At 33.3% G+C, this 25,770-nt stretch overlaps 1 protein-coding gene across 3 annotated transcripts in view; it reads left to right on the forward strand.

Moving 5' to 3' along the window:
- Positions 1–6: 6 nt before the first annotated feature.
- The window catches only part of Cnksr2 (connector enhancer of kinase suppressor of Ras 2), a 263,447-nt gene continuing 237,683 nt past the window's right edge, over positions 7–25,770 (forward strand). For all 3 annotated transcript variants that reach the window (XM_010607126.2, XM_010607127.2, XM_010607128.1), the window contains exon 1: positions 7–157. In XM_010607126.2, coding sequence (XP_010605428.1) covers positions 94–157 — 64 coding nt within the window. In that variant the 5' untranslated portion in view covers positions 7–93. The remainder of the gene's footprint in view (positions 158–25,770) is intronic.

Raw genomic sequence — 25,770 nt, forward strand, 5'->3', positions numbered from 1 at the left:
GCGGCGGGCCACGGACGCCACCTGAGCGCGGCTCAGGCTGCGGACTTCGTTTTGTCCGAGCTCCGCGCCCCGCGGGGAACCAACCCCGTGCCGATGGCCCTGATAATGGAACCAGTGAGCAAATGGTCTCCGAGTCAAGTAGTGGACTGGATGAAAGGTAATGCCCGTGGTGGGGAGGGCGCGGGGTCCCCGCACGAGGGAGCGGCGCCCACCGCGGCAGACCCTGACACCAGAGCTTCCACCGGGTGATCCTGTGCACTGGCGGGGACGGGAGGGGGGCCGGGGTCCCCGATCTCCTTTTGTCTCTAGTCAGAGGGGCGCGGAGAGCATGAGGGCGGCGGGCGCCACCTGGTTGGAGGCAGGGAGCCAGGCAGCGGAATCCCGGCGCATGTTGCCCACTCCCTGTTCCCCTCGGTGCCCCAGGCTGGAAGTACGTGACGACCCTGGTCTTCCAGCTCAGTGAGGAGTCTGCCTCTTACCCCCGGGACCCGCTTCCCTGCTCACCCCATCGTCGGCCCCTTTGTTCCTGGGAAACCTGACGCCCCCGTCGGCGGCTGCCCCTGCCAGGTGTCTTCTCCAGCGCCAACTCTCCTGGCAACTTTTAAAACCGCATAATGGGGTCAGGGCACGGTCGTTCCCTTTTGGAGAGGGGCAGTCCCCTCCATGTTGGGTTGAGGATGCACTACTTTGGGGGGCAGGAAAACACGCTTCTCTTGGGACAGCCTCCGCACTGGTCTGTGTAGGCTTCCTTCTGCGCATACCACACGTCCTTCGCCTCCCTTCAGTCAGGCCGGTTAAGGCTTTGTACCTTGGATGGAGCTTTTTGTTAGGAGCTCAACGCCAGGTGCAAGGCAGTGCACGTTCAACTGCCCCGTCATTTCTTCCATCTTGAAGCCACCCCGGGCAATTTCTAGGACCACAGTCACAGACCTTCTTCCTTCGCTCTTCTCGTCGCATACTTGGGCTTTCTTTAGTCTCTGGGCTTTCCTGCCTCACTACCTCCCTCTGTTGTCTGAGTTCCAGGGCTTGCAGAGGGCCTCTCCTGTCCATACCAAAGCTCAACTCTTCCCTAAAGATTTTGGGAATGCTGAGATGTGGACAGATGGGATGGAATAAAGGATCTCTGGACACACATGGAAGACACTTGGGAGATGTTAGAGCTTTACCGAGGTCTTACGTGAGCATAAATTCTAGGTAGATGAGTGGGGAGACTCAAGGCTTACCGTCTCTAAAAATGCCTGTTCTGAAGGTGAGAGAGCTTCCTTCTTATTCGTAGGGATTGTTTAGGAGTCAGACTTTGTAAGCCCCAGGTATATTAGAACAACGGAAGGTGGAATGATTGGGACAGACTGAAAGTGAGACGAACCTAAATTTTTCCCTCTAATATTTTTCTTCAGCTGACTGGGCCTTTTTCTTATTCATGTGGACTTTGCTTTATCTGTTTGCTTTCCTTTTATCCAGTATTTTCCCCGTTATTCCTCATTTACTTTTTTTTCTAATATGTGGAAAGTGCTTTGTAACTGCAAAGCACAGTATAAATGTGAGTGAATTGAATTAAATCTATTTCATTATTTATTGACTACACCCTGTGTGCAGTGCATTGTGCTAAGATGCCATGGGTGTCATAAAGATGACTAAGACAGAATCCTGCAGTGTCTTACCTTTTCTGCTGTTAATTCTCTTTACATATTTGCTATTGAAATTCCAGCTTCGTAGGTTCCCACCAATTTCCTTCCCTTCCCTTCCCTTCCCTTCTCAGATACAAACATCTGGCTTCTCAGCCATGGGGAAAAAAAAGAGCCAGAGTATTTTCAGGAAGAAAAAATCCTTAATTAAAACCCTTCGAATTTATCATAAAGGTTACTTTAGTTTGAGTCTGCTACTGAAATATTAAAAAAGCTATCCTGCCTCCGTGGGAGTCAGATTACCTTCATATTCTACCTCTTACAAATTCCCATGATACTTGTGAGTGCAGCATACTCCATCTTCTTCATTTACCACCCAGTTACATTCTTGCAGTCTCCATTCTCTCCATAGTTTAGATCCACTGAAGCAAGAACTGTACAACGTATGATGCATGTAATGTAGCACACAGTGTTAGTTTTCTAGTACACTAGTTCTTTAAACATCTCTTCAGCCTAAAATGCAGCTTCTTTAAAGTTCGGTTAATGTTATTAGCTGTTATTTTATATACTTTTTTTCTGGTACCGGAGTTTGAACTCAGGACATTGCCCTTGCAAGGCAGGCACGGTGCCACTGAGCTAAATCCCAGCCCTATTAGCTGTTTTTTTAAATGCCCATTATATTTAAGCCAACAAAATTTTTATACCTATTGATGATGCAGTTTAGAGCTATTTGAAAAGATTAAATGGGTAGCCAAGATAGGATTTATGTATATTTCTACAACAAAGGACTGGAAAAGTATGACTGATACACTTGGCTGTTTCAAGTCCTGAACTGCTTACTGCTGAAATTTCCATAAGATTCAAACACTTGTAAATTTGAGCTGCACTATCAGAAAACAAGATTTAAAAAATGGATGAAGCAAACATCCTTAAATTGTAACTTATAGTGTTACCTTAGTTTATTTTTACATATCTACTCTCTTCCCCAAATAAACTTTAACAAAACATATTTTAGAAATATGTTTTACCCTTTCTAAAGATATATACTGCTTAAAAGTCAACTGCTTATTTAGGAAGTAACTTTAAGGTGGTGAAACCTCATGTAGTGTTGTATAATGTATAGTATTATAAGGGCAGAACCAAAGAAGGAACAAAATTCTTAACCCCAACACTGTGGGAGTTCTTCAGAGCATGCTGCTGATGTGACAGTTTTATCATCTTCAACATTTAAAGCATGTAGCTTATGCTTTCAGCTCGTCACAATGAAAAATAGTTATAACTCTATAAGGTACATGCTTTATGTTCTTTCTAGGATATTTTTCTCTCCACTAAACAAAAAGGAACCATTAAAGAATGGATACAGTCATTTATGATTCTGGGCAATTTATAGAAGTGGTATAGAAACTGTCATTAGAGAGGGAAATGAAGGGCAAAATGTGCTGACAAGATTTTTGAGCTTTGGTAGCATATATTCAGGATTATTTATGAAAGGCTATATATTGCAATTCATTTTGAGCTATTTTTATTAAAATATATTGCAGGTAGATGAAAAAATAAATTATAATTGTTAATAAAATATAAGGAAATATTTGCAGTTTTGCTCATTCCCATCTCTGTTACCTGTAAAATCCAATACTCACTAAATTTTCTGTCAACAATAAAGATTTGATATGACACATTGTCATGTTGCAGTGAATACACAAACTCCTTCTGAGTCAGTAAAATAAGTAGTTATATTCCAGACTCTTCGTGTGTGTGTGTGTGATATTGTTTAATATTGGTCATTTGCACTGAGCTACATTCCCAGCTCGTTTTTTAAAATTTTGAGACAGTCTCACTAAATTGCTGAGCTGCCCAGGCTGAGGTCAAACTTGTGATCCTCCTGCCTCAGATTCCCAGAGTACCAGGACTACACACTTGCACCACCATGCACAGCTTCTTAGATTATCCTGATAATAATTTTGGCTATTTGGAGATGGCTTATAAATCTTCATATTAATTTAAAAATTAAATTTGTAAAAATATTTTTGAGAAAACCAAATACTCATTATTTAGCACTTGAAACTAACCTTTTTGGAAATCACATTCAGGGCTCTTGTAGTTTTGATAAAATTGTAAAACACAAGCCCTTTTCAAAGGAAAAGCAAACCAGTTATTTGAGAAAGCCATGGGCAACAAAAGTAAGCCACTATATATTATTTTTGCTTAGTGTATTGTTGTGTGTTATTTCTCAGCTCCTCTTTATTCCTTTGCAGACACTTCACAATCTTCAGTTGTTAAGAGTCCCCAGTTCTTTTCCACTTTTTTGTTCTGCTTACAGAAGTATAACAAAAACCTTTGAACATGTCAAAGCCTCTATTATTAGTTTTATTATTAATTTCCTGCCCATCTCACACCCAGTCATTTCAATTTTGTTCTCACATCTTTTTCAACTTTGAGACCTATTAAGTATGCCTGCATGGCTAAAATAGTTATTTTCTACAACCAGCTCTCTCCATGACATTCTTTTATGATCTCTATTCTCTTTCTGGTTCAAAGAAAATGATTGTGATTTCCAGAGTCTCTGAACAAGTCTTCCTTTGCTGGTCTCTTATGGTCTCTGTAACTTAACCCCAACCAGTGTAATATTATAATCCCTAAAATCATCTAAAAAATTGAAGATAGCCTTTTCTCATCCCATTCCACAGTCAATGTCTCTACTCTTTTCTGTTTACTTTATCCATTTGCTTCCAGAATCATTCCCTGACTTCTAATTTCTATTCCTATGACTCAGCCATCTTGAGGACAGAAAATGAAACACATTATTTTAGGTATAAAAGCCAAAACCAGTGTTGCATACAAACTTATAATAAAGGAACATGTAATGAAATAAAGTCTATTCAGTATAAAAGTTAAATGCTGTAGAGGAAATGTATTTGATAAGGCAAAGAAGTTTTGACAGGTGAAATGATCTGTAATAATTCATGTTTTTCTCCCTCCTAGCACCCAGAGCTTAGCTTGAGGTTTTTCTTCATTTGATAAAAGAAAAAAATGTAAAAATTTTGAGCAAAAGTGTCTTGAAAGAGATACTGAAAATAAATTTTGTCAGAAACTTGAAGCTGTATATACACTCTAAGAAAATTTCAGATTGATTATATCACTCCCTTTTTAAAAATTAGATTTTTTTTACATATAAGATAATTTCAGATTGATTATATCACTCCCTTTTTAAAAATTAGATTTGTTTTTACATGGTGACTAAATAGGCACCAAGTTTGGGTTTGACATTTTTGGCCTATGAATTCTTGTCATTTTATGCAAAAAAGACATTTACCTTGATATGTGGAGTTCAGTCAGAAGAAACATTTTTATTTATGGTGTCATTAACTTGTGCTCCTTAACACTCATGATTTAGTCCTATTTAGGAAGAAAGAGTATATTTATGTGGATATATTCTGGTTCTCACACATTATTTACACAATTCATGTGCTTAGAAGTTGCTTTAACTGATTATTTAAAATAAATTATTTTCTGCTGTTAAGAAATTAGCCTGTGTAAGGGATGGCAGGACAGACTTTACAGTCCAGTGCCAAGACAGACACGTACCAACTAATATATGGGGTAAATTTCTAAAAATTCAGCATTATGTATACAAGCACCAGTGGAAAGAGATGATAATTTTGTGAATCAGGAAGAGGTCCATGGAAAGGATTGAGTTTTAGCAACTATTTAAACAAGACATATTGTAAGAGGGATGTATCCTAAATGTAGAAGTACAGCAAGACACTAGGATTGAGATGGGCAATTAACCATAGGGGTTTATTTAGATTTATCTGGTTGATGAGGAGAGGTGGGCAGAAGAGGGAAAGTGAGGGAGCAGTGTGAGTAGGTGGTAGAAAAGTACAAGAACAAATCTGCATTTTACAAAGACAATAAAACTCTCATCATGTCCTGAGTTTAAATAAATACCACATTATAAAACTTCATCTGCCAAAAATAAGCCTACAAAGAATGTGTATTGAATCAGTACAGCTGTTTCAAATATGTTTCTCAGGAATAATTTGGAAATAATGTTAAAATGAGTTTTTTTGAAGATTAATTACATCATTAACATTATGTTGTTAGATATTTAAAATTTTACTGATCCAAATTATTACATGAAGAATGGGGATATACTTTTAAGCATTAATACTGTTCTTAAAGCAGTGATAAATTATCATTTTAATTTATAGCCCCAAAACCTCAGATTAGAGCTTAATTTGTTCTTAATGACATTTAGCTTTCTTTGTGATTTACAGTACTTCTCAGGGCTTATTGTGAACGATGAAGAGTAGTAGAAGGATGGAGCATCTTTACTTCTTTAAAAGGGGGCAGAGAGATTAGATAATTTGAGAAAATAGAGTCTAAAACTTATTTCTAGTGATTTGTGTCATGCTTTAGTGTCTTGACTGTAAAAAACGAGTGTATTCTTCAATGCAGAATCATTGTGTTGGATAACATTCAGCAGGCAAATTCACAGTTTTCATGAATAGTATAGGCCTGTGCTCCTCAAAATGGTATATTTCTGTGAATGTGAAAGCCATGTGATTGAAAGAAGCTAAAGGATTAATTTTTGTTAAGCAATTTAAAATATTTTAAATATTAAACATGCATATTATATCCATGATGTAAAAACAAAATAAATATAATAGTATATAAAATATAGTATAAATTTAATATAGATAAGATTTTAAAGAGTCTTAATAGGAATTTTAGGCTTGCAACAGCTGTTTAAAGCCACATTCCTGAGACCTCACAGGGTTTTGTGTACACTCTGTTCATCATTTTTTTTTTCTTTTTTTTTAGGATTGTAAAAAGAGTATTTTGTTTGTTTGTAGCGGGGATTGAACTCGGGTTCTTGAGCTTGCGAAGCAGGCCGTAGAACCATTGAGCTATTTGATATATCCGTTGTTGGATAAGTTTGAGAAGTGATAGTTGGTCTAAAGGTAAATTTAATGCGCTCTTTTTCCCCCTTTTCTTTTATTACAAAACTATGATGTTTTAAGTTAAGATCATGATAATTATAGAATCTCAATTTTATTTGTTTGATCCATAAGCCAGTCAAGATGAATTCCTGAGAATGATTCTTAGTCTCTCACTTCTCAAACTCATTAACCAAATCAATTCAATGTTATCTCATTGTGTTTAGGTAAAGATCAAAGTCTTTAATGTGGTCTGTGAGACCCTGGAAGGTTTGGTTATTACCTTGGAGGGAAGCCTCACGTCTAACTAGCTACACTGGCCACCTCTCAGTCCTTTCTGTTTGCTTACCACTTGCTATTAACTTCATATGTTCTTTCTTTTTTCCTTTCTTAACATAGTTCTGAGCCCTACTTATCCTTTAGATGTCAAGCCTTCTTACATATCAAGATGTTGATTTCTTTTCATATTCCCCAAATCCTCAGTTATATGCTGACATTCTAGTACAACATATATCTTCTGTGTTCCGCTTGCTAACTTTATTTATAAATTAATTTGTATGGTCATTTGATTAATGTCTAATTCCCCTACTAGAGGACTACAGGGACCCTATCAGTTTTTTATAACAATGTATAAGAACGTATCCGTTGTAAAATATCCACTCAGAAAATATTTATGGAGTGATGGAATAAATTAAATTATTCACAGATTACTGATCTGTCAGCAATTCTGCTTTCCTAAATGACAATGCACATAAAGTCCCTTGTAGTGCTCTGATGGATACTTCAGTGCGAGCTTGTGTGTTGTGTGCCAGAATACACTGAAGTAGGGTTGCATTATCCATTTCTCATAGTTGTGTTGCTGTAGCCAACTAAAAGTCCTAAATCATGTTTTAGACTCATTCTGTTATGAAATATTAGTAATTTCAGTGAATTAATGAGACATCTATATTTATACCATAAATATTATAAACACGATAAAATATAGATACTTGCTAATGTCACCTAATAGGACAGGATAATAAGTACTTCATAAATTAGAAATTGAAACACACCTCTTCTGAGCATTTAGTTTCCTTCATTCAAATTTTTCTGATTATGTATTTCTTTTGGTATTTTAAAAAGAACTCTATTTCAGAGCACACAGAGTGAAATGAATAAAATATGTTAGGTTTGTTCTCATATAAAAGTTTAAAAACCTCATACTGTATTAGAAATTAAAATTTTTTTGTTGGGAGAATAAAATATCCTTTATTTGTTAAGGATATAAAATGGAAAAGTGACCATTTATAATAAAAACCATTATCTTATTATAGCTAAAGTTGAATTTATATTTTTATTAATGGGAATAAATGGAAATAGTAAAGATGTATCTTAAACCAATACTTTTTGTATAATTTGCTGTCCTTCCCTCTGACTTTGAAATAAAGAACCTTAATTTTTAAAAACTACACCTAAGTTTATTTTGACTAATTTTTGAAGAATACTTGTTAAGAATATATGTAGAGTTATTGTAAAGCTAGCTTGCTGAATACAGGTCCCCTGTGTAGGTGTGGATTTTTTGTGAATCACATGTTACTAGATGGTTACTAGTAGACAAATTTTAGAGATTTTTCGAATAAAGAGTGTCTTCCCCCAATTGTTAAAGTATAAGTTAGATTAAGTGAAGATTTTTATCTTAACATAGGAATACTGTTTGTTTTTTTTTTAATTCTCACTAAAACACCATCGGGCTTATGTGTTCTAGTTAGTACTGCAAAACACAAGAGCAACTATACTCTGATTTGACTTACATACAACTATTCAACATGATAGAATTTTTTTTACCTTTAAAGATGCGTTTAACTTGTTTGATTTCTTTGGTTTGAATTACAGTCATTAATTCTAATAGAGGTTTTCACTCTTGCAACTTCAGGAAAGTGTCAGTATTTGTATAAACTTGTTAAATTTAAAATTGTATTAATGTGTTGTAATTTTTCTACTAAATACATCTGTTCAGTGTTTTTGGAACACTATAGAATTGTTATAAAAACAAAAGTTTATTAAATAAAAATTTGCTCTGCCATTAACACATGATAAAAACATAGTTACATGACTTTTCTCCTAATATAGCACAAATGACTGGTGTATGTTTACTTGACTTTAATATTCTTAGAAGTCAGTTTTATTCGATAAGTTGGATAGTCTTTGGATACAATTATAGATAAAAAGAAAACAAAATCAAGTTAGTTGCCTTTTCAAATGTTGCCCAGTATCCTTTTTTGTTATTTGCTTAAAATATTTGTTTTGTTTCAGATACATCTGATATTTTTACAATAGGCTTGCAACATGTTTTCTCAAATAATACCTACAACAAATCAATAGAAGTCTGGCTTAGATTCTGGATTTTACTTTTTTTCAACTTGTTTACCAAAGACTATGAAAGAGTCATTTTCTAACAAGGTGTTTATTATACTTACAGTATAATTTGCTAACAAAGCCCTTAAAATATTAGCATTAATTCTGTTAAGTGATTAATGTTAATATTAACTGAATATCTGTTGCAATTTTGGAGTGTTTTATATGTGTATATGAGAACTTATTTTTTGTAATTTATGTTTTTCTTCAATCATATATTCTTTTCAAAAAATTTAATAGTCCTGGAGACTTACAGTATTTTCTCTTCTCGAATATAAAATTTATGTTTTAATTTTGTATGGTTTATTTATATTTTAGTTTTCAGAATAGGCCGCGGAGGTATTAACTACATATGAAAGAGAAAATTAAAATTTTTGTTAATGTTGCTAGACAGATGTAGTAGTGCACTTGCTAGTTTTCCTACTGGCCAAATTCCATATGGTATAGAGCCAGTGTATTATGGCAGGACTAAGATGCTTCTTCCCATTTCCCTCTATATTTGGTGCGGGGGTGAACTTTGTAAACAGTCTCTTGGCATTGGTATTGAATTAAATCAGTGGTGCAATGATTCCTTATCCAGAAGCGTACTCCCTTGCTTTGTAGCTGTCAGAACAGAGGCTTTCAGTTTGGTGTTGAATTGCTACATGCAGAAAGAAGTTGAGTCTGTGGAATATTTGAGATTAGTTTTTCTTTCTAGTCTGTCCGTTGGCATAATATGTTTATGGTAACCTGTTCAGATTTGATTAATTTGGAATTTGTGATAATTTCACTAGGCTACTGTTGAAAATTTCTCTTAATATGTAAAGGAAGGTTTTTCTGATCAATCTAATAATGCATACAAGATTGGAAAGAAATTGTTTGACCCAGGAGAATGCAGTGTTTCCAAATACTTTATTTGCCCAAAGACATTTTCATACCGAAAAATGAGTTGTATTTTTTTAGAATTTTTACATACTTGGAATTATGTTTTTTAGTACTTTTGAAAATATTTTACTAAATAGTTTGATTCTTCTCATTCACCTAAGCCGGAAAAGTCTCATACGCTCCATATTTCTTATTAATAGTAATCCTTAAAACTGAGATAAGGAACAGTTACTAATACCTTTTCATAGGTGAACTACAGAGAAGTTAAGCAGCTCATCAGAGATGGTATGTCTGTTCAGTGATGTAATTAGGTGTAACATCAGTTCTCCCTCCTCCCCCTTACTAATTGGATTTACAATTCTGAGTATAAAGGACACAGTTAAGGTATGTACATAATTATCTTCAGGGTTGACTTCTTTTTAATTTCCTGACTTTTCTACCATTTAATACATGACATCACATATATTATTGTTACACACATATTATTAGTACACATAAGAGCACTTTGGAGTAAGATACTGGATCTATATCCTTACTCCATTATTTCCTAGCCTGGTAATCTTAGGAACAATTTAAGTAACTTGAGCCAAGTTTTCTCATTTTTATAAATTGAAGGAGACAGTATTACCTAGAATCACCAATTTTAAAAGGTGTTTCTAAGTTTTACCATGTTTTCCTGTTGTGGTATACTTAAAACAGTAACTGGTGTGTGAGTGATAAAAGTCAGCTTTTATTTTTTAAATTAATGTAGACATTGTATTGCATTGGCAATCTTTAGAGCAGAATGATAATAAATGGTATGATAATAGTAGTATGATAATAATAAATGGTATTAAATGCCATTAAGAATGGTATTAATGACAGTAAATGGTTTACTATCATACCGTGTACTGTGCTAGGTGGTTTCCCTACATTATCTTAGCCCTATAAACTTGGAATTATCCACACTTTACAGGTGAGGAAACTTTTGCTTAGAGAGGTGGCATGAGAAAAATCTGGAAATACTTTTAAAGATGTAGCTATCTTCTCCATCTTCTCCTATTTCTCTGGTGTCTTAAGATGGGCTGTAATTCTTGGGTCAATTTTAAAACTTATAAGTAAATAAAATATAAATTATCTTCATTTCATGCAGTCGTACTGAATCTGCCTATAGATAATGTTTGTTAAGGTGGGCTATAGCTCTTGGCCCCATTTGCCTTCTTAACACAATGTGTGTGTATGGCAAGGTGTTTTTACTCTAAATAGCGCTCTTGCTAGTGACAAAGATGCCACACATAGTTGCAGTCTTGAAGAAAGCTTTTTTCTTTTGTAGTGAACCTAAGGAGTTTGGTGCTCCCCTCTGCTGAATCTAGACGTAGGCACAAATTTGGTTCAAATTGTTGCTACTACCAATTCAGTACCAAGATTTTTTCCTTTCAAAGGATTGCTAATAAAAATACATGACACCTGATAAGAGATGTTCATTTGCACTTCACATTTCATTAGGAATAATGACTTATTCTGTTCAAATTTATTCAGCATTGATTACCATTGCTATTTTCATTTCATTGGTGTTCTTTTGCAGACTTTATTTAGAGCATTCTTGTAGCTGTGAAACCCTTACTTATCTAGCAAATGTTAATTGGTCTCCAAAAGTTTTGTTTGGAAATCATTATCATAGATCAAGTTGTGATATGATATAATAGCTTAGTGAATCACAAAAGCAAGCTAAATGCTAGAGTCTTAATTAAAAAAACTGTTGTGAAATAAATGCAAAATATGGAGCCAGGGATGTTTGATCAGTTGAGTACTTATAAAAAAAGGTAGTGAAATATACAATTCCATACATATATGTTAAAGTAATGTATAAAGTTTTGTGCATGTATCTAAAATATATATTCTAGTATGTATATAGGAGCTATAAAAGTATAGAGATCGTGTTTTATTATTTTTACTTTTTTCCTTTAGTAACATTGAGGTGAGCTTGCTTTAGACTAGACATTCCAAAGTAAGGGAAAACAACTTAAATTGTTATTGTGGGGAGAATGAGTTGAACTCTCATTGTTTATAAAAATATATCACTATACCCAGGATAATAGATGTTTTAAAAAACAATAATTGTACTGTGTAATTGCCAATGTTTTGAAGTTGCCTTAGCCTTGTCCACTTAATTATGTAAAGCACTTTTTTTCACCTACAGTGCTCATTGTCTTCTTTTTTCCTTTTTGGTACCAGGGATTGAACTCAGAACCTTGTGTTTGCAAGGCATGTGGTGGAACCACTAAGCTAAATCTCCAGCATGCTCATTGTCTTTTAAAATCCCCATGAGTTAAAATTAATTTGGGTGGATAATTTTGAGAATTTACTTTCTTTGAAGTAATTGACAACTTGTATTAAAAAGCAGTCTGGTAAAAGACTTTTAAATGAGGTAATACTGTATATTTTCATCTACATTAATTTTAAAATGTTTCTGATTTAATGTTTAAAAACATTGGTTTCTTAGGTTTGAGAGTTTTTTTCAAATGAGGCTAGTTTGCTAGCTAATGCTTGTATTCATCCTACAAACATAGAAAATAGATAGAATAATAGGGAACAACACTCCGATCACATCAAAATTTGTCACTTAATATCATCATCATATAGTTATTCAAATTTCTAGTTTCATAAATGAACTGATACATGCTAGAGTAAAAACTAATATTAGGAGAACATTTGATATGAAGAGACAAATTTCCCATACAGAGCATTCCAAATCATTTATGTAGATCACTCACTCACCAAGGAGGTAGCATTTAAATTCCTACTCCTTGAATGTAGGTTGCATTTGCTGACTTGCATATGAGTGTAGAAAGGGGAAGCATGTAACTTTATAGTCAAGAAACTTGCCATTTTCTAACTTGGTCAGTTGATCAAGGTTATCCATCAGTGGTAAGTGAATTTTAGAGCAAGTACCCTTTGGTCTCTCATCCAAAACCCATAACCTCATTTTAACTATGATAAAATCATTACACAAGCTGAAATTTAAGGATGTTTTAAAGAATAGCTGATTGATACTCAAAATTGTCAGAATCACCAAAAATCAAGGAAAACGTGTGCAAAGGATCAGAGGAGGTTAAGGAGATATGATGGTTAATTGTTATTATGGTATCCTAGATAATATTCTGGAAAAGAGTACATTAGGAACAAAATGAAATTACAGTAAAAATGGGTAGTTTTAATGTAATGGCATTATAACAGTGTTGGCCTTTTGGTTGTGACAGTTGTAGCATATGAATGTAAGATATTAATAATAGAATATAGGTGAGGGCTAAATGGGAACCCTCAGTACTATTTTTGTAGCTTCTCTATAGAAAAGAGAAACTGAAATTAAAAGTTCATTTAAAAACTAAAGTTTAACACATTTTTGGATTTGGTAATACCCAAAGATAAGCAATATCTCATGTGGAATAGATTTGGTGGCTAGCCCTTTTGGAATTATTAATAATAAACTTTCAAATAAGAAAAAATCACTTGGGATACATGGCAGCTCATAGTGAGGGTTTGTCCTATACAACAATCTAGTAGTCCATTCATTACCCTGCAATCATTGTGATAACCCAAAACACACCATTCTCAAAATGCTCCCACAAAGGCAGTATTGGCCCTAGCTTGGCATCAAGAAACTCTGCCTTAACTTTTCTCTCCTGTGTAAACTTTATGCTTTTCTACACATGAACAAAATTTTAACTCTATGAATATATATTTTGAATTGAATATAAGTTTTTGAATGACTATTTTATCTGGTTTCCATTCTTCTATAATTAATCTTTTACCTCATTGGCTTCATTTCATTACGTTTTTCTAATTAGGAAATATGAGTAAGAAAAGGCATCTGAAAGCCTATGGGTAGGATGAAGACTACCATAAGTTAGTTCATATCCTTATTTTACCTCAGTGAAAACTGATTTGCAGTTAAGCTTGTGGACAGAAGAGTGTGCTATTCTAAATCTTGTTAACAATATCTTATTCTAATTGTAGTTTCTGTTTCCTGCAGACACTTTGTATAGAAATGTTAAGGCATGAAAATTTTAGAGCAAATGTTGTGGTGTATAATAATTGATTTTCAGCTGTATAAATATAAATGTGTGTATAAATATACATGTGTATTTATTTAGGGCAGATATTTGCCTAGGACAGATTTGCTGAAATTGAATATAACTAAAACACCTTTTCTGCTTGCTTTTTTGCATGGAAGCCAACATTTCTCCTCTTGTCATTAAAAGTAACACCTTATTTTCATCCTGTAATAGGTCTGTGAAGTGTGTTTAGCAACTGAATACAGAACATTAGAATGTATATCAGAGCAAGTAGGCAACATTTGATTATAGATGTTTTCAGAATTTTGTAGCAGTCTCTTAATAAATTTATATATTTCTAATGATTATTGCAGTAATATAGTCTTATAATAAGACAATGTTAGAAGCAAATTGTGTGATTTGTATGACTTGTGAAATACAGATGTTAAAAAGACTCAATACTAAGTAGAAGCTTTTTCAGGGTACAGATGGACATGAGTTCTTTAATTTCATTAAGAGCAATTATTGTATAGTAACTATTTTCTTGTAGACTGCCATGTAGTTATTACTCACCTTTCTCAAATGAAAATGCCAGATTATGCCTTTCAGGGCTCTGGAAATATCTTTATCACCTCTAGGCATGTTCAGACTCACTGTCTTACCCTTTTCTTTCTCTATTTTCCATTTCATTTAGATAAAAATTAAAGTGACAGATAATAGGAAGCCCTTTATGTATAAGACAGTACAAATTACATATAATATTGAGTTGGAAGTAGAAGTAGCTATAGTTGTGGTTCTACTCTAATCCAAATCTCTATTTTCCATGAATGTTTATTTCATCTCTTTACTATTTCTCTTCCCTCTTATTCTTCCACTTCCTGCTGCCTCCCCCCCACTTCCATCCTCCCCCCACCCCACCCTGTTCCTGTTGAACACAGGGCCTTAACACACTTGCCTAGGCATATACATATAAGCCTGACGTTCCTTACTTCTAAACTATTGGTTTCTTTATCTAAAAACAGAGATGGGCTGGGGATTTAGCTCAGTGGTACCAGGTGCCTGCCTCATAAGCACAAGGTCCTGAGTTCTATCCCTGGTACCAAATAAGTAAATAAATAAAAATAGAGATAATGAAAATATGCTTTTTGGACAGTTCAGTGAAATAATTATTCAAGATGACTAAGTCTAGGCAGAAATGGAACATTTTGACACTGGCAAAAGTATAGTTTATTACTGTACAGGATTGAAAAGTGCCCTTTGTGGGCCAACTTATGAATAAATTACTACATATATCTTACCTATATTTGTCTTAAGATATGGCATGCAAAGATGATTATATTGATTGTAAAATGTAACTAGTGTGTGGATTTCAGATGTTTGCCCATTTCCTCTTACTGATTTTTGTAATCTATGTAATCACTATTTTTTTCTTTTGGACCATTTCTCTCCAAATTATTATTCAGTATTATTTTTTAAATAAGGTGATCACTTAACTACCTTAACCTAATGACTAGAAAGGTATATCCCACTCTGACCACCAGGGACTCAATACAATGGTCCTAAGGCATTGCTGCTGATAGCTCTGCTGATCCTGGCTGAGTCTTGATTAGTATAGAATTCTTCTCAGTAGTAAATGGTTCCATAGTACTTCCCAGCATTATTTTATCAAAGGATTCAATCAGTGAAATTTCATTCTGACTTTTTCAGAAGATTAGAATATAAGAGTGTTATTCTTATAGGTTATATATATGGTGATCAAAATTATTAAACACTGAATACGTGCAATAAATGATGGGAACTTAGCACTATAGCTCCATCTAAATGATAAGAATGTACTGACTTTTCATAGGAGAAACAGTCAATTGTAAGAAACAAATGAACCAATTCATTTGAGTTTGGATCACTGAAAACAAGAGAATCACTGGCAAAACAATGCTTTTTCTTATTCATGTGCCACAGGTGCTATTTGGATCTAAGACAATTGAGAAACATGTTTCCATTTTGTATAGAATGGTTGGTGGAAAGTATATTTTTCCAAACCTATGCTGGCTTTTTTTTTTATTACCGGCAGTTTTGTTTTTCTTCTTAGGTTTCACATTTTGATCTCCCTTCATGTTTTCCTTGGAAACCTCTCTACATAACCAGTATTAGTTGGCCTTGTGTAAATGATGTTAATTCACATATAAAACTTAGTTAAAAGAATGTTTAAAATACACAGTTATATGAAGAACCTTCTTTTAATCAGTATAACATTGTAATAATGTACACTTTAAAGCTTTCCAGAAATACTGTTCATAATAATTTCATTGTTGCTTCTTCTTTAATATTTTTGATATTGATATTTCAATATGACAGCATACCAGTATACCAGATTTTATACTTTTATCTAATCTTTGAAGATTATTTGGATTTTCTTAAGGAGGAAGGGTTGCACTCAGTTATTAATAACTCATTTTTAAAAACTGTAAGTTTTAAAGTAAATGAGTGTCCTTAAAAGCATGAGATCATGTGTTTGCAACATCTCTACTATCAGAGTTAAATATCCAGGGTAAATAATTTGGTTTTCTGCTTTCCTTTCCTATAAAAGAAAGCTGGGTCTATATGTTTTTCTTTAAAACTCTTAAGATTCTGTGATTCTAACCATTTAAATTCATTCTTTTATTTGTCTTAGAAATGGAAAATTTTATTTATCTCTACTTTAAGGATTTCAAGTGACAGTTGAGCCTTCTGAAGTTTTCAGCTTAATTTTATTCTGTTCCAGTAATTAAATACTAAGTGCAAAACTTCACATGTGTTTTTTTAATTAACACTTGCTGTGTAACAAAAGTAGAACACGTTTTTGATGTTTTAGGTGGATGTGAATTCTCTACATTTAAGTCACCAGTGCCATTTTATCATGACAAATTCTGATTGAGAAATTCCTAAGATAGTAGCTTATAAATTTTTCTTTTTCTTTTATTTTCTTCCTTTTTATAAGCTTATCCTTAAATTCTTAACAAAATTTAAAGCTATTTTTTGTAGACCTTTAACATGCATGGTTTTAATTATATTTGATAGGCAAATCTGAAACATACAAATATGGTTCTTTTGTCCATTATTGAAACACATCATTATTTAAAAACAGTTTCTAGCATTTGTTTTATAAAAGAACATGCCTCGTTTCTCTACACACTAACACTCTTGTTCTCTGTACAGTTTATGAGATGAGTTGATAGAATGCATTAAGAAAGAACTTTTAGAAATTTCTTGGTTCTGTGCCATCATGTTACATGTAAGCAACTGAGATCAGAGGGGTTAAAGGACATTTTAGAGTCACATATCTTTTAGTAGCAAAACTAATATGACAAAGAACCTAATATATGAAAGCTCAGAAACAGTATGTTGCATATTTTCATTGCTATGAGGACATTTCTGTTATGAACAAAACTGTATAAATTCTATCAGTGGTGTAAAAATTAGAGAATGCATTAACACATGAAACAAGCCTACTTCATAGAACAATCCCCTCATTATGAGTGTTTGCTTTAAATCTCATTTTATCATAATCTAATGTAAGATTTTGATAATGCCAAGCCCCAGTTATACTTAAAATGCTATTACCTGCTGGGAAAAACTTTCCCCAGTGGTATTCTTTGTATGTTTAAATCTCATTTTTAAAGCTTTGCAGGTTTTTAGTGTAGTCTAGTGCAACAGGATTGAACACAGACCTGAACACAGTATTTTTTTAGTTTGCTTAAAGCCAAATAAATGGTGGTTATGCTGAATTACTTTAATTCTTTTTTTTAAGATAAATCAGGATTTCAGATTTTTGTTTTGTTTTTTGTTTGTCTTTTGGTACTGGGGATCAAATTTGGGCCGTTGCACTTGCCAGGCTACTTTAATTCTTCTGAAATAATTTTCCATTTTAATTATGATTAATACACCTGTACATAAAATTTAACACATGGAATACTTTTTTATCCTGTAATCCTTATCCATCTACATTACTTTAAGTAGTCTTGATTATATGACTAGAATTAATATATTAGAATAAATTGGTTCTTTTTAATTAATTTTACTGGTATAATTTAAATGTACATAATGACAACATTCATCATAGGGAATATTTATCCGTACATGGCATATCTTAATTCCTCTTTTTCCCCCAATCCTCTCCACTCCCTTCAACCTTTCTCCCCTCCTCATTTTTTTTTTTTTCTGAAACCAGGGATCAAACTCAGGTCCTTGCACTTTCAATGTAGGCAGTGGAACCACTGAGCTAAATCCCCAGCTCCCCTCTTCATTTATAAAAGCTTTGTATTCATTTTTCCTTTTTTCTTTTTCCTTGCCCTTCCTTCTTTTTCCTTTCCCTCTTCCCAGTTCCCCTTTCCTCTTGAATAATTTCTTCCTGTTTCACATTATCTGTTACACAGTTTGGTCCTTATTTACCCATTAAGTTTCTTATACCAGAGAGACAATGTGTGATATTCACACATATGTGTCCATTTTATTTCATTTAAGAATATAGTCTCAAGGTGCACCCATTTGGCTATAAATGTCTCAAGTCTATCCTTCTTAACGACTGATTAGTACTCCATTGTATTAAAAAAGTCTTTTTTATGCATTCATCAGTTGATGGGCATTTGGGCTGTTTCCAGGATTTAGCTATTACAAGCTGTGTTGCTATAAACATGGGTGTGCATATATTGTTGTGGTATGATACTTTTAATTCCTTCAAGAACATATCCAGCAGGGGAAAAGGAGAATCAAATGGGACCTCTGATCCTAGTTTTTTGAGGAATCTCTACACTGATTTTCATAGTGGTTGTACCAGTCTGTATTCCCACCAACAGTGGAGAAGGATTCCTTTTTCCCCACAGCATTTGTTGTTGGTTGATTTCTTGATATTAGCCATTCTTTCTGGGGTGAGGTGGGATCTCAGCATTGTTTTAATTTGCATCCCTTGGATGACCAGTGATGTTGAACATTTTATCATGTATTTTTTGATGTTTGTATTTCTTCATCTGAGAAGTGACTATTCATTTCAGATGCCCACTTTTGGATTGGGTCTTTAAATTTGGGGGGTTGATTTTTTTCAATTCTTTTGTGTACTAAATATTTATTAGTATTTTGTCTGAGGGACTACAGGCTAATTTTTTTTGTACTCTGGGTTGTATCTTTTTTGGTGATTTCTTTTGCAGTACAAAAGCTTTTTAATAAGATGAAATCTCAGCTCTTATTTCTTTGTATTAATAAATTTATTCTTATCAAGTACAAATAGCTACATGTGATACATTAAAATGTATTGAAAAAGCAGTCCTGTGTTTTAAGACTTGAGATACCATACTAAGTGTGGTATCCTTTCTAATATTTGTTTTGGATTTTGCTTTCTTATAGTAGTGTTTTTTTTTTCATCAGACTATCATTTGTTTCCTGCCAACAATCCTGTATCCTAGTGTTAGTTAAAACCTCAGTAATTTTAATCACATATTTCAAAGAATATTTATTTATTTAAAATTAAGAGTATAGTAGTGTGTTTATATATCATTTAATAAGGTATGTAAATTACATGATCATTGTGAAATTTCTGGTATTTTAAAATAAATATGTGGAAGCTAAATAAAGGGGCACAGTTAAATAAAAGTATGTAACAATAGAAACAAATATGTGAATAGCTTTTTGAAACTTAATATTTACATAGGTCTCTTACATTATGTGTGCTGTCAAGTATTCACTAACTGCATGGAAAATGGAAAGTTCTTCTTTACCAGTGAAATGCCATTGTATTTCTATTCTAAATGTCTCTTATTGCATTTACTGTCCTTTAGGAAATATTTTCTTTTGCATGTTAATATTTAGGCATTGAATTTTTCAGGATGTTTCATCCTTTAAGAAAGGCAAAGTTATGTAATTTGACCACTTGAGAACTGTGTCATAATGCACAGGACAACACGGAGTCATACTTCTGGGACCAATAGGAAAAGTTCACATCATTGGCAGCAACTGGGCTCTTCACGTTCCATGGCAAATGGCAAAATGGCACATGATGTAACTGAAATGTTCTTCTATGTCTAAAGTTCCAGTAAAAATTAATTTTAAGGAGTGTACAAAACTGAAATCTATGACTTATGTTGAACCAGCAGCTTGGAATTCTTGATTTAGTTATGCTTATTTCACAAATTTGTAATTATGGTTTTTAAATTTAAAATATAACAGTATGTTAGAACTACAGCACCATATATGATAATGAACTAAAAATTGAGTCTTTTTGTTTTGTTTTGCTTTGTTTTTAGTACCGTGGGTGGAACTCTCAACCTTGTGCTTACGAGGAAGGTGCGGCACCACTGAGCTAAAACCCTGGCCCCCTAGAATTGAGTGGTGTTCTTTTTTTTTGGTGGTGGTTCTTGGGATCCAACTCTGGGTCTTGCACACGTTAGGTAAGCGCTCTGCCACCAAGCTACACCCTCAGGCCCTTTGTTCTTAAACTTCTTAAAAATGTGTGAACTAGTCTAAACAGACTAAGTAGCACTGGAATATAACCCTTGATATTTTTTCCGGTCTAAATATATACAGTTGTTAATTAAATCTAGATGTTTGATGGACTTGTAATTTATATGCATTTCTAAATTATTTGTGCAGTTATACAGAGCACTGAAATATCATTAGAAAGCTTGGTTGACTGGAACGGCAACCTACTCACCACCATCAACTTAAATAAATAATCTTAAAGCATAAATACTATTTTAAGCATGTTTTATTATTATGATAATCAGTGGCAGTATGGTTAAAATTAAGTACCTTACAAAAAGTAAAACCTTTAATTGAATGGCTTTTGAAATGTATATCTTCAAATTATATTTTATATTTATTTTTATATGAAATTTATTTTTATATCCTTCAAATTGAAAGAACTTATTTTAGAGACAGCTTTTTGGCAGTCTTGCTTGAAACACATAATTTTCTAATTATAACAACACTGATTTTACTTTGGTAACAATTTTATTTGTGGATTTAATTTTTATAGTAGAATATAACATGTAACCTTATGTAATTAGGTATTTTTGAAAATTCTAAATATTAAAGTCCATCATAAACTCTTTTTATAGTTATACTTTTCCTTAGGTGATCATACTATACCCATTCTAGGGTTTGTGAGATATTTAAAATTTTGTAAGCCACACTCGCTTGTATTCTTGAAAAGCACGACTATCAGGGCCGTCAACAGTGATCATTTATAACTACCTCCAACATAGTCATTGTATTATAGTTGGTGAAAATGTGCCCTTTGAAGACAAATACACCTGTATTTAAATTCCATCTTTGCTACTTTTTGGCTGTATGAATTTGGATACATAACAATCTCTTGAGTTTTACTTTTTTAATTTTGTAAATGAGAAAATAACAACTACTGTACCTCAAAGAGTAATTAAGTTTCAATGATTATCAATTATTAAAGATGTATCACAGTCCCTAGCATTTTTAATGAGTTCTAAATAAATATTAGCTATTAGTAGTAGATTTGTAGTCAGGGGAGTAATAACGTATGAAAAGATCATAGTAGGAGGTAGAAATACTGGTTATCATTATTGTTACCATTACATATCATGCCAGTAGCCTACAATCAAGTAATATTTTAATTGAAGCTGAATATAAGCAGACATTTTTGAGCTATTTCAGTCTAACTTCACTGAAATTACATAAAGAAACTAGAGAAAAATAAAAAATAACTGAAAAAATGTTGACACAGCTAAAGATTCCCTATGCCAAGAATGAACAGCTCAACATGGCTTATTCATGCAAAAATTCCCAGTTATTATGTGGCTCGTGCCTGAATATACTTAGATGAAATTCTTCTCACCATTTAAAAAATCATACTTCAGAAATGTAGAAGTCTACATATTTTCTGGTTATGCAGAGCATTTTATCAGAACTTAGCAATCCCCGAGTTTCAGAATACTGGAGTATTTGTCACATGGCCACAATAAATATTTGCCAGATGAATGAAATTACCCCAGAAATTACGCCAGAATCATTACTTCTTTGAAATTGATGTCACTTGTAAATTGAGAAACAGGAATATAAATACTGTGTATCTCCATTTTCTGTGTCTCTTTTAAGACCCAAGAAATATTTAAAGATCAGAGATATTGTTTTTACACAAACTCACCTAAAATGTACAGGGCTCATTATAGATGAGTCAAAGGTATGGATGAAAGATAACAATTTACATCTGTGTTTCTCTCATTCCTTTCTCTCTTAGCTCCTTGCAAGAGTTTTGCAATGGTAGAAGTGTGCAATTACAGATTAATAATCTTTTAGTCCTTTTAGGCTTCTAATCTTGGAATTGAAATATACAACTATATCCTGTTCAAGCCTGTTCATTTTGACCAACATGTATCTTTTCTGAGCAATGAATCATTAAATTAGGAATCCTATTATAAGTTAGGCTATCAGGATTACTGAGAGTAGTAGAGTAGATGAGCTTAGCAAACTCAGTTAAGAAATGTTCAGGAAAAAATGACAAGTCTAGACAGTCCAACATAAACAATAGTCTTGCAATAGCTGAAATCAGTACATATCAGTTATAACCATCAATGTCAATGGCCTCAACTCACCAATCAAGAGAAATATCAGGATTACAGAGTAGTAGAGTAGATGAGCTTAGCAAACTCAGTTAAGAAATGTTCAGGAAAAAATGACAAGTCTAGACAGTCCAACATAAACAATAGTCTTGCAATAGCTGAAATCAGTACATATCAGTTATAACCATATCAATTATAATAATAAATGTCAATGGCTTCAATTCACCAATCAAGATAAATAGAATCTTCTATGTCTAAAGTTCCAGTAAAAATTAATTTTAAGGAGTGTACAAAACTGAAATCTATGACTTATGTTGAACCAGCAGCTTGGAATTCTTGATTTAGTTATGCTTATTTCACAAATTTGTAATTATGGTTTTTAAATTTAAAATATAACAGTATGTTAGAACTACAGCACCATATATGATAATGAACTAAAAATTGAGTCTTTTTGTTTTGTTTTGCTTTGTTTTTAGTACCGTGGGTGGAACTCTCAACCTTGTGCTTACGAGGAAGGTGCGGCACCACTGAGCTAAAACCCTGGCCCCCTAGAATTGAGTGGTGTTCTTTTTTTTTGGTGGTGGTTCTTGGGATCCAACTCTGGGTCTTGCACACGTTAGGTAAGCGCTCTGCCACCAAGCTACACCCTCAGGCCCTTTGTTCTTAAACTTCTTAAAAATGTGTGAACTAGTCTAAACAGACTAAGTAGCACTGGAATATAACCCTTGATATTTTTTCCGGTCTAAATATATACAGTTGTTAATTAAATCTAGATGTTTGATGGACTTGTAATTTATATGCATTTCTAAATTATTTGTGCAGTTATACAGAGCACTGAAATATCATTAGAAAGCTTGGTTGACTGGAACGGCAACCTACTCACCACCATCAACTTAAATAAATAATCTTAAAGCATAAATACTATTTTAAGCATGTTTTATTATTATGATAATCAGTGGCAGTATGGTTAAAATTAAGTACCTTACAAAAAGTAAAACCTTTAATTGAATGGCTTTTGAAATGTATATCTTCAAATTATATTTTATATTTATTTTTATATGAAATTTATTTTTATATCCTTCAAATTGAAAGAACTTATTTTAGAGACAGCTTTTTGGCAGTCTTGCTTGAAACACATAATTTTCTAATTATAACAACACTGATTTTACTTTGGTAACAATTTTATTTGTGGATTTAATTTTTATAGTAGAATATAACATGTAACCTTATGTAATTAGGTATTTTTGAAAATTCTAAATATTAAAGTCCATCATAAACTCTTTTTATAGTTATACTTTTCCTTAGGTGATCATACTATACCCATTCTAGGGTTTGTGAGATATTTAAAATTTTGTAAGCCACACTCGCTTGTATTCTTGAAAAGCACGACTATCAGGGCCGTCAACAGTGATCATTTATAACTACCTCCAACATAGTCATTGTATTATAGTTGGTGAAAATGTGCCCTTTGAAGACAAATACACCTGTATTTAAATTCCATCTTTGCTACTTTTTGGCTGTATGAATTTGGATACATAACAATCTCTTGAGTTTTACTTTTTTAATTTTGTAAATGAGAAAATAACAACTACTGTACCTCAAAGAGTAATTAAGTTTCAATGATTATCAATTATTAAAGATGTATCACAGTCCCTAGCATTTTTAATGAGTTCTAAATAAATATTAGCTATTAGTAGTAGATTTGTAGTCAGGGGAGTAATAACGTATGAAAAGATCATAGTAGGAGGTAGAAATACTGGTTATCATTATTGTTACCATTACATATCATGCCAGTAGCCTACAATCAAGTAATATTTTAATTGAAGCTGAATATAAGCAGACATTTTTGAGCTATTTCAGTCTAACTTCACTGAAATTACATAAAGAAACTAGAGAAAAATAAAAAATAACTGAAAAAATGTTGACACAGCTAAAGATTCCCTATGCCAAGAATGAACAGCTCAACATGGCTTATTCATGCAAAAATTCCCAGTTATTATGTGGCTCGTGCCTGAATATACTTAGATGAAATTCTTCTCACCATTTAAAAAATCATACTTCAGAAATGTAGAAGTCTACATATTTTCTGGTTATGCAGAGCATTTTATCAGAACTTAGCAATCCCCGAGTTTCAGAATACTGGAGTATTTGTCACATGGCCACAATAAATATTTGCCAGATGAATGAAATTACCCCAGAAATTACGCCAGAATCATTACTTCTTTGAAATTGATGTCACTTGTAAATTGAGAAACAGGAATATAAATACTGTGTATCTCCATTTTCTGTGTCTCTTTTAAGACCCAAGAAATATTTAAAGATCAGAGATATTGTTTTTACACAAACTCACCTAAAATGTACAGGGCTCATTATAGATGAGTCAAAGGTATGGATGAAAGATAACAATTTACATCTGTGTTTCTCTCATTCCTTTCTCTCTTAGCTCCTTGCAAGAGTTTTGCAATGGTAGAAGTGTGCAATTACAGATTAATAATCTTTTAGTCCTTTTAGGCTTCTAATCTTGGAATTGAAATATACAACTATATCCTGTTCAAGCCTGTTCATTTTGACCAACATGTATCTTTTCTGAGCAATGAATCATTAAATTAGGAATCCTATTATAAGTTAGGCTATCAGGATTACTGAGAGTAGTAGAGTAGATGAGCTTAGCAAACTCAGTTAAGAAATGTTCAGGAAAAAATGACAAGTCTAGACAGTCCAACATAAACAATAGTCTTGCAATAGCTGAAATCAGTACATATCAGTTATAACCATCAATGTCAATGGCCTCAACTCACCAATCAAGAGAAATACTGGCAAAATGGAATAAGAAGCAAAATCCAACAATATGTTGTATACAAGAAACACACCTAGTGCAAAAAGAAGCCCATAGACTGAAAGTGAAAGGATGGAAAGCAATTCTCCATGTGACAGGAGCCCAGAATAAAAAAGGGGTAGCAATCTTATTTGCAGACAAAGCAAATTTCAAACCAAAACTGATTCTAGTATTATTGAGTAGAATGGTACTGTATCATACCTCTGTGAATGTAAAATATCTTGTACCTGCTTTATGATACGTAGTACTGATCATGCTTTATCAGAGCTATTTTTAATGATATTACTTTAGAATGTTCTCTTTCTAGATGAAGATTAAGATGCTAAAAAAAAAATGGTGCCAGGTACCACAACAGCAACAGATCTTTGCTGTTTTCTGGATATTTTTCTTTTCTTTGTTCTTTTGTTTTTGTTTTTTTTAATGCAATTGCTGAATGTCTATAATTTTGTTCAGATGACTGCAGAACCTGGAAAAGCTGTTGCTGCTATTGATGCATAACATATTGCTATTATTGGT

This window comes from Fukomys damarensis, unplaced genomic scaffold, assembly GCF_012274545.1.
Source record: "Fukomys damarensis isolate Sample0158 unplaced genomic scaffold, DMR_v1.0_HiC HiC_scaffold_39, whole genome shotgun sequence".
In the NCBI taxonomy this organism is placed as follows: domain Eukaryota; kingdom Metazoa; phylum Chordata; class Mammalia; order Rodentia; family Bathyergidae; genus Fukomys; species Fukomys damarensis.